The sequence below is a fragment of the Mus caroli genome, unplaced genomic scaffold (assembly GCF_978045245.1).
Source record: "Mus caroli unplaced genomic scaffold, Mus_caroli_1 scaffold_8, whole genome shotgun sequence".
Classification (NCBI taxonomy): Eukaryota; Metazoa; Chordata; class Mammalia; order Rodentia; family Muridae; genus Mus; species Mus caroli.
The window spans coordinates 97714310-97729098 of NW_028227263.1; the positions used below are offsets into that span (position 1 = coordinate 97714310).

The 14789-nt window shown below is 48.0% G+C and overlaps 1 protein-coding gene across 5 annotated transcripts in view; it reads right to left on the minus strand.

Annotated features, from left to right (window-relative positions):
- Positions 1-14789, minus strand: part of Nav2 (neuron navigator 2) — a 373079-nt gene that overhangs the window by 112154 nt on the left and 246136 nt on the right. For all 5 annotated transcript variants that reach the window (XM_085841707.1, XM_085841706.1, XM_085841708.1 and 2 more), the window contains one exon: positions 8426-8548. In XM_085841707.1, coding sequence (XP_085697833.1) covers positions 8426-8548 — 123 coding nt within the window. The remainder of the gene's footprint in view (positions 1-8425; positions 8549-14789) is intronic.

The following is a 14789-nucleotide window of genomic DNA, read 5'->3' on the forward strand; positions in this document are numbered from 1 at the left end:
AAGAAAGAAAGGAAGGAAGGAAGGAAGGAAGGAAGGAAGGAAGGAAGGAAGGAAGGAAGGACGGATGAACCATGAGGAGCAAGCCAGTAAGCAGCACCCCTCCATGGTTTCTGCATCAGCTCCTCCCTCAGGTTCCTGCCCTATTTGAGTTCCTGTCCTGATTTCCTTCAATGATGAACAGTGATATGGAAGTAATAAGCTAAATAAACCCTTTCTTCTTCGTGTTACTTCTGGTCACGGTGTTTCTTCACAGCAATGGTAACCCTGACTAAGACAGGAAGGCAGGCACTCCCCAGCCTCTGTGTATGGCAGTCAAAACAACTCTGTGGAGGAGGGAGGTCTTTCACTCCCACTTTTCTATGGGTCCCAGGGACCAAACTTAGGTGGTCTGCCTTACATGGCAAGCTCTTCCAGCCACTGAGTCATCTCGTTGCCATCACTGCCAGAAAAAGAAAACGAGCAAACTTCCTGCCATTTGTTAGAATAAGAGCATGCACCCACAGTAGGACCACAGCGCACACATGGTCGCGCATCTCTCCATCACTTGGTGTCACAGACTGACTATAAACTTCTTGCACACACACAAGGATTGTATCCTGCTCATCTTTAGGCTCCAAGGGCCTGGTGTGTGTAGTAAGTAAGTGCCCAGCAAATGTTAAGCTACCAACTTTTCTGTGTAGCCGTACCCTTGACGTGCAGCTGATACATACTGTGGGGCAGCTACCGCGCTCCTCATATACCCGAGGACTTCTCTCCACACAGAGAAACCTCAAAGCTCCTGGTGGCCACACGGTCACACTGGAACAGACGCAGGGTGAACAGGCAGTGCATCGGGTCTTGCAGGGTTGGTTCCGTGATGGGAGGTATGGAGATATATAAAGTCCAGGGTGTCACCCCTGTGCAGCAGGACAGTGGAAGTCACTGTGTGTTTTCTGCTCTCCCGGCACACACATAGGGGGTACTGTATTTCCCTTCCGATGGAATGGAAATGGAGCAAAAGGACCTCCTTGGGTTCAACGTGGTCCTCCTCCTCGGCTTTAAGAGACGTGTGGCTCACCACACTCGCCGTCTCCTCATCGCGGAAATGATCAATTCTTTTTTTTTTTTTTTTTTTTTTTTGGTTTTTCGAGACAGGGTTTCTCTGTGTAGTCCTGGCTGATCCTGGAACTCACTCTGTAGACCAGGCTGGCCTCGAACTCAGAAATCCACCTGCCTCTGCCTCCCGAGTGCTGGGATTAAAGGCGTGCGCCACCACGCCCGGCTGAAACGATCAATTCTTAGCGGGAAGGAAAGTCCTTCTGGCTCCCTGGTTCCCAGTAAGGTCAATGAGCCACACAACCTTCTACAGCAGCCGGACAGACGATAAGTGTGGGAAGTTTTGGAGTTGTTTGTTACCCAGCATAACCCAACTAACTGACACGAGGACTTTCCAAGATCCCTGCATCCAGTCACATGAAGCTATTTTCTGCTGTGGGACACACTCTGATTGGGTTTCAGGGCCTAGGCTTTGGTTGCTGGGGGATTAAGCACAGAGGAAGTTTCTGCCTTTTCCCTGGGCCCTTCATTCCAGCTTTCAATGTTAGACATCTATCTATCTATCTATCTATCTATCCCAACTTTAGTGCTCACGTTATCTTAGTTTTGCGTATAATATGAGCATTGGCCTGCATGTATGTCTGTGCAGTATGTTCATGCCCAGTGTCCTCGGAGTCCAGAAAAAGGACATCAGGTCCCCTGGAACTGGATTACAAGACAGCCGTTAGCCACCATATGGGAGCTGGGAACTGAAAGTCCTCTCTAAGAGCAGCCGGTGCTCTTAACTTCCAAGTCACGGCTTAGGGAAAAGCAGTCTTTTGGGGTCACAGCTATGCTATCCAGTCCTCATTCAGCTGTGTGTCAGGGAGTAGAGTGCCTCACGGGGCCGCCGTACCTTGGTCCTTCCTTTGTGAGTGGGAACACTGCCTGAGAACCATGCGCCATGCTTGGCAGACTGTGGGTTTCCAGCCTTTTACAACCCTCTGGAGAATTCCTCGGAGGCTTAAGGTGCAGATGGTTAGCTTCCTGTCATCACCCGCCCCCTGTTCAACCCAGGTGGCCTCTGCCCACAGGATTGGATTGGTCTCTTGCTTAAAAAGGAAGCCGGTGGCAGGGGCAGACTGGGGCCCTCCAGGAAGGCCAGTGTGGTAATTATCACCCTGTTGCAACGGAAATAGAGATTTGCCTCCAAGGCCCCTTTTATGGGCTTTGAAACAGGGACTTTCACTCTCTCCCACTTTGTTCCTGGATGCACAGGAGGGGAGAGAAAGGGGGCGGGGCATGGAGGGATGGGAGGAGCCATGAGGAAGGGTACAGACTGGCTTTTGCACTGCAGCTGTATGGGTACAGCCCTTATGTGCATGACACAGAACAAAATATATTCTTGAACATACTGGGCATTACTTGGCTCTCAAAAGGAGAATGAAGAAGGATGAGAGGTGGAGGGTGGGGCAGAGAGAGTGGGAAGAGGGAGGGGGAAGAGATCGGGAGAGGGAGAGGCTTTCTGTGTTCTAGGTAGAGAGACTTCTGTCATGGGTTGAATATGAAACTGGGCCCCGAGGCTCCAGTGTTAAGACTCGGAGCTGCTGCAGAGAGGTAACTGGAACACAGGCTCACAAGCCTCATTGGTGGATTCGTTAGGATGCGTTCACACCAAAAGTGGGCCGACAGATGCTTGCTCTTGAAGGTGCAATCTGTCCCCAGCTGCTTCCCACCAGCCGCGAGGTGAGCAACTCTTATAACTGCGCCCTTAGGTCAGCCCCATCTACACAGTGAGTTCCCGGTTAATTAGAGCTAAATCACAGCGTTTAGCCAATACCGAGAAAGGTTACATTTTTTTTTTTGGAGGACTTCAGAAACTTTGCAGATTCTGGTAGCCCTGGATTTCTGGTGTCATTAACAAGAGGCATCATCAGACTTTGAAATGAGCTCGTCTTCCTCTCACCAAGGCCACGGAACTGAGGTCAGAATTCTCCGTGTCCCTACCCTGAGCCTGCGAGGAGGCCAAGCCTGGGTGGACGGATGTGCTGCAGGGAACAGAACGGTTGCTTTGTTCTGCCTGTGTCACGCAGCCTGGCAGCATGAGGGCTCTTGTGCTCTTGGGGAGAGCCCTGAGACTGGACTTGCAGGCTGCTCGTTGTTAGCAGGCGGCGCAGCTACAGCCTCTCACCCTGGGACTGGCCTCTACGACAGCCTCCCAATTCAAGTGGGAATGGGACTGGCTTTGAAGGCCGGGGTCAGGGGCCAAGTACAAGCTGCGAAGCTTACGTGTGTCCTGTGTCTGTTTTTTAAAAAGCAATCTCTAAGCTATACTGACATGGATACCATCTGGAGAGTGAAAAGACATCCATAATGTGAAAAGGGAGTGTGTGTGTGTGGGGGGGGGGAAACACAATAATAACAAAAAGATCCCTCCCCTTTCTGCTTCATTTCCCAGCCTGATCTAAAGTGTAGATTGAGCCCAATTCCTGTTTTATCAACACAATGTGACCTGGAAGTACCAGCGAGAAGGAACATCTATCTAATGCCCCAGCCTGCTGCCTGCTATTCTGTAAGGACTGTCAACATCCCTGCACAGGAGGCCCTTTGCAGTGTCCAAGAAAGAGATTCACAGAGATTCACAAGCGGCAACTTTCTACTGAGCTCTCTGCCTATAAGCAGCTGAGTTACCAGAATCCAAGAACTCCTGACACGTTCACTCCCAACATGCTCAGGAGACAGTGCTGCAGGCAGAAACCACTGGACTGATAGCCAGACTCTCTGCCGGCCAGGCACACTTCCTCCTCCTAAAGCGGCCTATGTTCTGCTATCCTATCCGGGGCCTATTGTGTGTACTGAGCTGCCTCCATCCCTTTCACGCCATCCTCCCTCCACAGCTGGCCGACGGGAAGGCTGACTTTGCTGGATGTCGCCAAGTCACTATCAGGAAGGGACTGGGATCCAGGGTGACAGCCCTGAACGGTGACAGGAGATGAAGGGAACTTGGCGTCTTGGATGTATCATCTTTATTATTCATCAAAACAGACTGATGACATAAAGACTCCAACTGACAAAGTTCCTATCTCCCAGGCCTCTGAAGACACGTATTTCTGCAGGTGATTTTTTTTTGTTTGTTTGTTTGTTTCTTGAGACAGGATTTCTCTGTGTAGCCCTGGCTGTCCTGGAACTCACTTTGTAGACCAGGCTGGCCTCGAACTCAGAAATCCACCTGCCTCTGCCTCCCGAGTGCTGGGATTAAAGGCGTGTGCCACCACGCCCGGCTGTGCAGGTGACTTTTAATAACCCTAAAAATGACACACTCAGGCCATGCTGCAAATAGTCATGGTCTAGCCGGGGTCTCGGCATCCTGTTACAGGCTCTGGGACAGCTGTGGCTACCTACCTGTGCTAGTGACATTTCCTAAGCCCAGGTATTTTGCTCTTTGAAGGCCATCGCTTCCTGGCTGAGAACCAATGGGGCTAATGTCTAGATCATTTCCCAGTTTCTCAGTAGCTTGCTTGTGTCCGAATGCTTGTGTGTGAAACCACAGGCAAGAACTCAGGTCTCTCTTCACATAAAACTCCCTGAAAATTACCTTAGTTCTTACACCTTTGTTTTTGTGGGTTGTAAAGGAAGGATTCTGGTGGCTTTAAATTGCTTAAAGAACACATTTTCAATGGGGGAGAGGGGGAGGCAGCACAGAGCTGTGCCCAATTTGCATATTCGCCATCTGTGGTGCACTCCCTTGATGTTGTGACAGAGTCACTGTCTCACACCCAACCCATGCGGTTCTTAGCATAAACAGTGTGTGTAAAATCATGGGTGTGATGTGCTAGCTCAGGAATAGTTTCCTACTGATTTCCTACCTGGCAGTCCCCGGCTCTGTGAAACATTTGCCTAGCCCTGTGAACAATGTAAAGAAACCTGTGAGGGACTGGACAGTTAGCGGTCAGGAAAGAGCTGGTCTTGCAGGTGTCAGGACCTGAGTTTGATCCCCTGAAAGTCATGTCACATATGCAGGGAGGTAGAGACAGGAGGATCTATGGGGCTTGCAGCTAGCTCACCAGCCCAGCGCACTCATCATTGAGGAATTCAGTCAACAAAATAAACTAAAGGGGTTGGATAGTGAACTTCAATGGTTCTGAGCACTTGATGGGAAATCATGAGGATTGAAGTCTGGATCCAAACACTCACCTAGCAAGTGGTGTCCCTGCAAACACCTACAGCACTGGCTCCCAAGGAAGCAAAGATGCAAAGAGCTTTGGGGCTTGCCAGCCTCCTGCCTGAGAAAACTAGAGACCCAGCTTCAGGGAGAGACCCTGCCTCAAAGACATACTCAGAGAGTGCTATTGAGATACCTGAAGTCCTCTATCTGACATGCCTGGGCTTCCTCATGCATGCACACATATGCATATGTACTCACACGTGCATACACACCTCACAAATATGCATACATGCATAAAGTAAAAAAAAAAACACTTAGTGGGCGGAGTAGCGTTGCCATGATCTATTCATTATAGCTATGGAGCTTAAAGAAACTTAGCACCTTCCATAAGAATACAAACAAACACATCCCCGCTAGTAACCTAGAACTTACATAAAACGGGGAAACATTTGTATCATTAGTAAGTCTTTTTTTTTTTTTTTTTTTAAAGAAGCCCCTTGAGTTCTTTATTAAAACCTTGGCCTGCTAGCTACTCAGTCCTTAAATGATTACAGCAGACCACTCAGGTCTGGGAAGGACCAGAAGACACCGCTGTTTATTTGGGGGTGAAATGAGAAAAAAATGGCTTCTGTCTTTCCAGTCTTAGCCCCCAAATCTCTAAGCGGCAGGACGAGGCTCAGCTGCTACCTATGATAATTCCATTAGGCCTCCAACGAAGCGTTCGGTAAATGGCCATCCCAGAAGCTTCTACTACAAGCAGCGACTGACCTCATAGGGCCTGAAAACAGGCAGACTGATCAACTGGAACAGGGCAAAACCAAGCAGAGTAATTTGACAAATGATGACATGACCAGTGAGAATGCTGCAGATACTGAACGGTCTCCTCCGGTGCTGTTCACTATATAGATGTATCTGCAGGGTTTACGCTTTAAGAAGTGAGCCCTCGGGGCTTGAGAGATGGCTCCTAAGCATTTTTTTTTTAAATATTTTTATTACATATTTTCCTCAATTACATTTCCAATACTATCCCAAAAGTCCCCCATAGCGCCCCCCACTTCCCTACCCACCCATTCCCATTCTTTTGGCCCTGGCATTCCCCTATATTGGGGCATATAAAGTTTGGAAGTCCAATGGGCCTCTCTTTCCATTGATGGCCGACTAGGCCATCTTTCGATACATATGCAGCTAGAGACAAGAGCTCCAGGGTTCTGGTTAGTACATCATGTTGTTCCAACAATAGGGTTGCAGATCCCTTTAGCTCCTTGGGTACTTTCTCTAGCTTCTCCATTGGGAGCCCTGTGATACATCCAATGGCTCCTAAGCATTTAAGAGCACTGGCTACTCTTGTAGCGTACCACTGTTTGATTTCCATCATCCTCACAGCAGCTCTTAACCGCCTTGTAATTCCAGCTCCAGGGAATCTGATGCCCCCTTCTGGCCTCTGGAGGTACTGCATGCACATACACGCAGTTAAAACAGCTGCATGTATAAAAATGAAAAATGAAAAGCGCAGCTCTCAGAAGTTTCTATGGTCAAGCACTATCCTGCCCCCTCACCTCCTTTCTACCTACCCCATTTGTGTGTTTTGTTTGTTTGTTTTGAGACAAGGTTTCTCTACATAGCCCTGGCTGTCTTGGAACTCACTGTGTAGTCTACACTGGTCTTGAATTCAGAGATCAGCCTGCCTCTGTATCCCAAGTGCTGTGATTAAAGGTGTGTGGCACCACCCAGCTAGTTTTCTGTCTGTTTGAATGCAGTCCTGAGGAGCAAACCTGGGACTCTGAATCCCGGGTAAGTACTCTATCAACTAAGCTATACCCTCAGCCCTTATATGGATTCTTTTTCAAACCAATCATTTATAGAACAGCAGCCACAAAGCTAACCTGTGGTGGAATTCTGATAAACAGCCTTTTGTCTTCCCCAACGTAAGTGACCACACTGGATACTGGGAGACTCAAATGAGGACATGCAGACATGTTAATAGACACTGGGTCAGAGCCCGAGGTCTTCCATGACAATGAACTCAGCACTTTCCCCCAACCCAGCCTTTCTACCCTGCTTCTCTGGAGCAAGCCATAGAGCTACATAACTCACCTAGCATTATTTTAAAGAGATGTGTGTGTGTGTGTGTGTGTTTATGTGAGAGAGAGATGTGCATAGGCGCCTACAGAGGCCCAAAAGAGGTGCCAGATCCCCCAGAGACTAGAGTTATAGGGAGCTGCGAGGTGCCCAATGTGGGTTACCACACCCAAACTCCTCTGAAAGAACAGCAAGTGCTCCAACCACTGGATCATCCTTCCAGCCTCTCACCTGCTAGGAGAACAGCAAGAAAACAACCCTACCTCACAACATGGCCTTCACAAAATCGGAGCACAGCACCCTAAAAGTACACAGCAACTTCAAAACACTCCCCTCCGAGTTCCCTGCTACAGCTCGTCTGCCCAGATGTGGAAGGAGGTTGAGTGAGATAGAACAGCGAGATCGCTAAAGAGTACCTGAACTATACGCAGAGGACCAGAAAGATGGCAGGCAGGGGATGGCGAATCACACCTGTCCTTTCAGAGCTTGCTCAGGGTCAGGGGATCAGTTTACGTCAGAGTCTGGTCTAGAGACCTGAAGGCCAAACATTCATTCCTTGCAATAGGAAGGGTGGACACAGGTTCTTTGTGTCTCTGGCAATGGTGGTGACAGAGGTCGACAGACCCCCTTTTGATGTCAGCCCCTTTTGATGACACACACTGTGTGTGTGTCAGTTGAATATATACCCTAAGCTTCACCAGCAGGGGGCTTTGGCCTGAACTGCACTCTGCATACAGACCTGGTTATCTCAAGGTGCAATACCTGGAAAGTTGAGTAATGAGAGAGGAAGTGAGGCAGGTCCCTGGGGTCTGCAGGCAGTGAGTCGGAGTAACAGTCAAAACAGCAACCAAACCGCTCAAGACCGAACCCTTGCTATCAGAAGTGCCAGCCTAGAGTTGAGGATGTAGCTCGGTGGTAGAGAACTTAACTGACGTTCACGAGGCCCTGGGTTCCTCTCTCCGCACCATCACCGAATACATACCTACATATATGCATGCCCATGACCATATACAAGCAAGACCTAGGAAGCAGCAGCTCCCCCTTTCCTACTTGTTGTGTCAGCTGAAGAACTGATCCACTGTCCTCATATCATAGGCAGCATACTGTAGGCCACTCTCAAATGGCTCTGGCATGACATGTGGCTACATCTGAGTGCAGCATGCCTACCTGTCAGCATCTCCGAGGCCCAGGGAGGTATTTCGTTGTAGGGTCTCTCTCACCACAGCCATCCCATCAGGAAGCCGGTTCAGGCGACGGGTGTAAAGGCCGAGTCCACCATCTGTCATATACCTTTGAAAAAAGAGAATGGTAGGTGTATATGGTCAAAAGCAGCAGTGCACAGTCTTGCCATTGTATACAGAAACCCTGCATGGGTCCCTTGTGCTCTTAGGGGGGGCGAGGAAAAGATTCCCTGAGGCTCTGTCACTCCAGCCCAAGGAAAATTCAGCCGCTGATTCAGCCTAGGATCTCATGAGGTGGGGAGAGAGCATGCGGGGCTTAATGAATGCAACTCATGGGAATCTATGAAGCAGAAGGAAGTGGTGAATAAAATCAGCTGTCAGATGTACTCATGACATACTTCTGAATGTCTGCGATTATGCAAGCAGGTGTCCTATCAAAGTCGCGTAAACAGAGCTGACGAGTCCTTAACACTCTGTGGGCGAAACAGCGACAGACCAAAGAAAGCAGGGAAGCTTCGAGAGAGGAGGCAGGGAAAGATGGAGGATGGAGGAAGACGGCATGAGTGGCAGGCATCGCAGCTGCTACGGTTAGAGTATGAACAGTGTCTGGTTTCACCTTCAACACTGACGTCGTCAGAGGTTTCTTTCCCACAAGACTCTGAGAAACACTCATTTACTCTTGGTGATGCTACAAGGCCATCTTCTGTTGGATTCAGTGTGCTTTGGGGAGGGAGAACCCCAGAGCCTTCTGAATAGATGATTTAAAATCTACCAACCAGAGAGTCCCTGTAAGCATAGTTGTTCAAGCGTCAAGCATCTGCACCACATGCTACCCAGGCCCCTTCCGCAACCCCCGTGCAGGGACTGGGTAGGTGGGCCTCCTCATTTTCAAAGGGGAATGAGTAGTAGGGCTAAATTCAGGCAGAGCCCAGCGCTGAACTTGATGGTTTTGATCCTGCATGGGCCCCATTAGATCACTGACTAGGTGTCTGAAAAAACATGACTTTTGTATTTCAAGTCTGGTAACATGGAGCTCAGAGCTCCATACATCACTGTGCGACTAACACGGCTCACTAAGCTGGATCATGGGAGCTCTCCTACATGTATGTTTCAGCTTATCATGGATGGTGTGGTTGTTCGGCCCTGGCTGCCACCTGCTTCAGGTATTTTTTTGGGAGAACAGAGTTGCAAGGCACTGAGCTTTTTGGCAGAGTTAGAGAAGCCAAGAAAGGGGCAGAGAGAAAGCCTTCCATGGAGCTAGCTACCTTGTATGAGCAGTGGCAAACACACACACACACACACTCACCACTCACATACACATCTACACACATAGACCCTACATACCTACACAAATACACACACACCAACATATATACTACTGTGGGAAGCCACATGTGCCGTTGCAGAGTGGCACAGGCTTCTGCTGGCCACCACGCATACATAGGCAGGAAAGTTTTTTTGCCAAGATGAGGTTTTGAGAATTAACCAAAATTGACCAATCAGATGAGAGAGAAGTTGACTAATCAGATGAGAGAAAAGTTGACCAATCAGATGAGAGAGAAGTTAACCAATCAGATGAGAGAGAAATTAACCAATTAGATGTAGGCATGCAAATGAGGTGGTAAGCATCAACCAAGCACAGCCAATCCGGGTGTGAGACACGCCTCTCCTAGGCCTATATAAAGCAGCACCAGTGCTGGGCTCGGGGTCTATTCGCCTCTACAATCAAGCTCTCCCAATAAACGTGTACAGAAGGATCCTGTCGTTCTTGCTGGTCAGACGCGCGCAAGATACTACACATATACATAGCACATACATATACATTACACACCATATACATATACTACATATACACTATACACACTATATACATATACTACATATACATGTGTGAGCATCCATATGCACACATATGCTATATATTGACAACTACACATACACACACTAATACAGACACTACTCATATACATATACTCACTCACATACACATCTACACAAAGAGACCCTACACACACATATACACACACCACACATACACAGACACACTCACACACGCACCTACATACACAGACCCTACGTCCCCACACATACACGTGCACACACATACTACATACCTACATACACATAAACACTACATATACACACAGTACATACATATACTACATATACACACTACATACACACATATATACACACATGTGAGCATGCGCATACACACATGCTACATATTGATACACTAAACATACATACACTGGTACACACACTACTCATATACACTACAAACACACACACATATACACTACATACATAAATCTATCCATCTAGCCAATCAAACCAAGTGTTTTTGGTTGTGCCAACAAGACACAACAGACTGAACGTTTCACCCAGCAGTATGATTAAAGGGGGAAAAAAGCATGGTATTTGAATTATATATTAATGACAATTAAAATAAGAAACGATCACAGCCGTTGTTAAACAACCATTTGCATAACCGCCTTTTAATGCCTTTTTCTCAGGAGGCGATGCGCTTCTTGAACATGGGGTCTATTATTTTGTTCAAATCCATATTCCTAGCTCATCCTACTTCTACACATATGTTAACTATTTCTTTGCCTGGCTTAGTGAACACATAAAGGAATGAAGCGCAGACTAACAACCACAGAGGGCTTAGCAGACACGCACTGTGACCATGCTGATCATAGAATTTCTTCCTGCCAGCTTAAATGGTAGTAAACTCAACACCTAAGACACAAAGCAAGGCAGACTGAATGTCTGCCTGTCACTGTACCTAGGATCCGTCCATCTGTCTGTCTGTGTACCACATGCAGCAAGCCAGGGAATAGCAGAGTGGCTGACTTGTATCCAAGTAGCGACAGAGGAGCAAACACCTCCACCCAAGGCACAGCATCTGCTGAAGGCTGAACATTTAGAAAATGTTCTTGCTGAGAGAGCAGGGGAGCTCTTCAAAGTACAGCCTCATGTCCCATTAACCAGGGCTATTAATCTTGATCTCAGCAAAGTCACCCTGCCAGTTAGATAAACACATTTTTTTTTCCAACTGGGGAGATCTTGTCAAAGGACAAACAAACTAATTTTAGCAGTGCTCATTCCCTGCTGGATTTTTATTGCTGGTGAAACAATACATACGGTTGGGCAATGACCTGCACCTGGGCAAGGAGATGGCAGTCCGCCACCCCTCACCCCTGCTGAGGGGAGGGGTGGGATGCTGGGACAGACAGACTATAGTCTGTGACCTACATTCACACCCACCCACATAAACACCACATGCACGACATGAAAAAAAGAATTTTAAGGCTTTATTATTTTATTAGTGTGTATGTATGAATATGATGTGTGTGGTGTGTGTGTGTATGTGTGTGTGTGTATGTGTGTGTGTGTATGTGTGTGTGTGTATGTGTGTGTGTGTATGTGTGTGTGTGTGTATGTGTGTGTGTGTGTGTGTGTGTGTGTGTGATATGCACATGCTGTGCAGAGGTCAGAGGACTACTCTATGGAGCCCCTTCCCTCCTTTATGCAGCAAGTGCCTTTATCCACAGGGCCATTGCTGTTCCTCTGCATGCATTTCTAGTTTCTGCCTCTGCAAAGCCAACCCCACATGAGCACCTGGCTCTCTGAAGAAGCAGTCCCTGGTATATCCATCCGAAACCCTGGCCAAGGCTCAGAGTTGTCAACAAACTCATGCTCCGAGGGCTTACGGAGACAGTGGGGAAGGTCATCTCATCTTCTGCAGCTCTAGCTGAGGCTCATATGGGGTGGGGACATGAAGTGACTTGCTCAAGGTTACGAGCTAAGGAGACAGCTGATCCAGGGCTGAGTCCCAGGGCCCCAGCACCACACCTGCCTTCTCCTTGGGGACACAAACAATTATCACTGTTATCCAATGAGGAGCTGTGTGTGGTACCTTTGTATCTGCCACATGGGTTCCTGCCTACACCAAAGGCTACTGAACAATTCCCACATTGCCTACCCGAGTTCTGCAGTGACAGTAGTCCAGGGTCTTTGCTTCTGAAACCTTCCAAAGCTTCCCAAGACCTCAAGAATAGGGCCATCTCATAATTAATATAGATGCTGTCCCCAAGTGTCCAAATCCTAGGACAATAGTTGTATGATCTCATGGACACAATACAAGCACTAGGCTCTGTGCCAGCCTAGGGCTAGAGAGGTGACAGACCCAGGTTCTGCCTGCTGAAACTCACAATTATTGGGAATTAGGCGAATGCCTACTACTAATGTTCTACTCTCCAAACTGAGGGGTATAACATGAAGGTTTAAGAGGCTGAGGTAGGGTACAGCAGCTGCAGGTGTCAGAGTGCTGGAGAAGCTGGTCCTACAGGTGACACTGGGGGGGTTGCTAATGAAAACAAAGTCCATCCAGGCACATGAAACCATAGCGCAGAAGCAGGAAGGGGAAATGGAAGAGGTAAGCCAGGGGAAGGAAGGAGTTTGTTGTGGCTGGAACACCAGCGAAAAGGGAGGAGAGTCAACTGCATGGGAGGGAACCGATGCAAAGGGCAGGGATGCAGATGTGGCTGAGAGTGGCCGATGGAGACACAGGAAGGTGAGTACCAGGCCCCACTTCAGTTTCAAAGAGCACACTGGATTTCCCATGCTGCCATCATCCCATACCCTATTTTTAACAAGACATATTTATAGTTTTAAGTTTTTATTCATTTTATGTGCATGGGTGTTTTGAGATACATATATATATGCATCACATGCATGTCTGATGTCCAGGAAGAACACAAGATTGTGCTGAGTCCCCCGGGACTGGAGTTACAGATGTTCGTGAGCCACCATAAGGCTTCTGGGAATCAAATGAAGATCCTCTGGAAGAGCAGGCAGAACCACCTCTCTAGCCCCCTATTCATTTATGTTTGTAACTATGTCTATACATGTATGACTGTGTGTGGGTATGTGCACATGTGTGCAGGTGACAGAAGACCCCCTTAAGCTAGCATCAAGGATGCTGTGAACGTCCTGATGTCGGTGCCAGGAACCAAACTCTGGTCCCTCAGGGCCTTCTCTTCTGCTCCTCATACACCAGATGCTTTTTTGATGAGCATTTTTTTTTCTCACCAATATATTTTGCTACAGACTTTTCCCTAACACCAGTTCTCATGCTGGCTGAATCACCTTGACTTCTAGGGAATGAGCAAACCTGCAGGGTGGACCTCGTATCCCTGTAGCACCAAAAAGCATTGCAAAGGCCATGTGCCAGCCACAAGACACCTTTTTTCTTCCTTCCTTCCTTCCTTCCTTCCTTCCTTCCTTCCTTCCTTCCTTCCTTCCTTCCTTCCTTTTTCCCCTTTGGTTTTGTTGTTGTTTTGTTTTGTTTCTTTGAGACAGGGTGTCTCTGTGTAGCCATGGCTGTCCTGGAACATACTCTGTAGATCAGGCTGGCCTCAGACTCACACTAGCTAAGGAACCTCACAGCGTCCATTGGAACAAACACTAGACCATTGGAACAAACATTAGACAGAATCGAAGGCTGGGTAAAGAGATCCTTTCCCTTCTTAAGTGCAGTGAGGTAATACCACAGAGCCCAGTGAAACTGACTGGATGTGACATGTCCTTGTACCTTCCAAGTTCACAGTTCTACTTAGCCTGCCTCAGCTCAGGGTCTTTCACCTGGAAAGACGGCACTGTTGTGGAGAGCTGGAGGTGGAGCTGAGGGGTGGGGGTAGGGGTGGGGAAGGAACCACAGGTAAGGAAGGACTCACTCTAGTGCACTTAGAGCAGCGCATGCAGTGAAAAGGAAATAGCTCTCTGCTGCAAGAAATGAAAGCAGAACGGGAGGCGGAAAAGCACATCAGGTCTGGCGATTACTTTTCTTCAAAGACTTTATCAGCCTGTCTGCAAGTTTTTGGACACAGCTTTAGTTTAGAAGTGAACATAGGCAAATGGGCATAGGTGAGATCCCTTGCCAATATCAACATAAATATACCAGCACGTACATCAACAGTTATGGTGTTGCATAAAGCTGGGAGGGAGCAGGAGGGGAGCTGATAGCCCCAGACCACCACATTTTAGCAGCTAAACAACACGTGCTTTTCAAGGCACGCTGCAGGGTTACAGCCCAGTGTGACATTGATTCTCTGAGTTTATTAGGATGTAAATTGAGTTTCTGGACAAACCTGTAAAAGGATCCTTTTAGCTTAGGGCCTCTTAGAAGTTAGATGGCTAAACCTCCCTCTGGGTCACAGAGGGACAAGCTGAATGCCAGCCTAGCAGAGCAGCCTAATCCCTTTGAAGGCGCCGGTCTTTACCAAAGGCGGGTGGGCAGCTGCTGTGTCTGATTTAAGATGATGCATATGAAATGCAAAAATGAG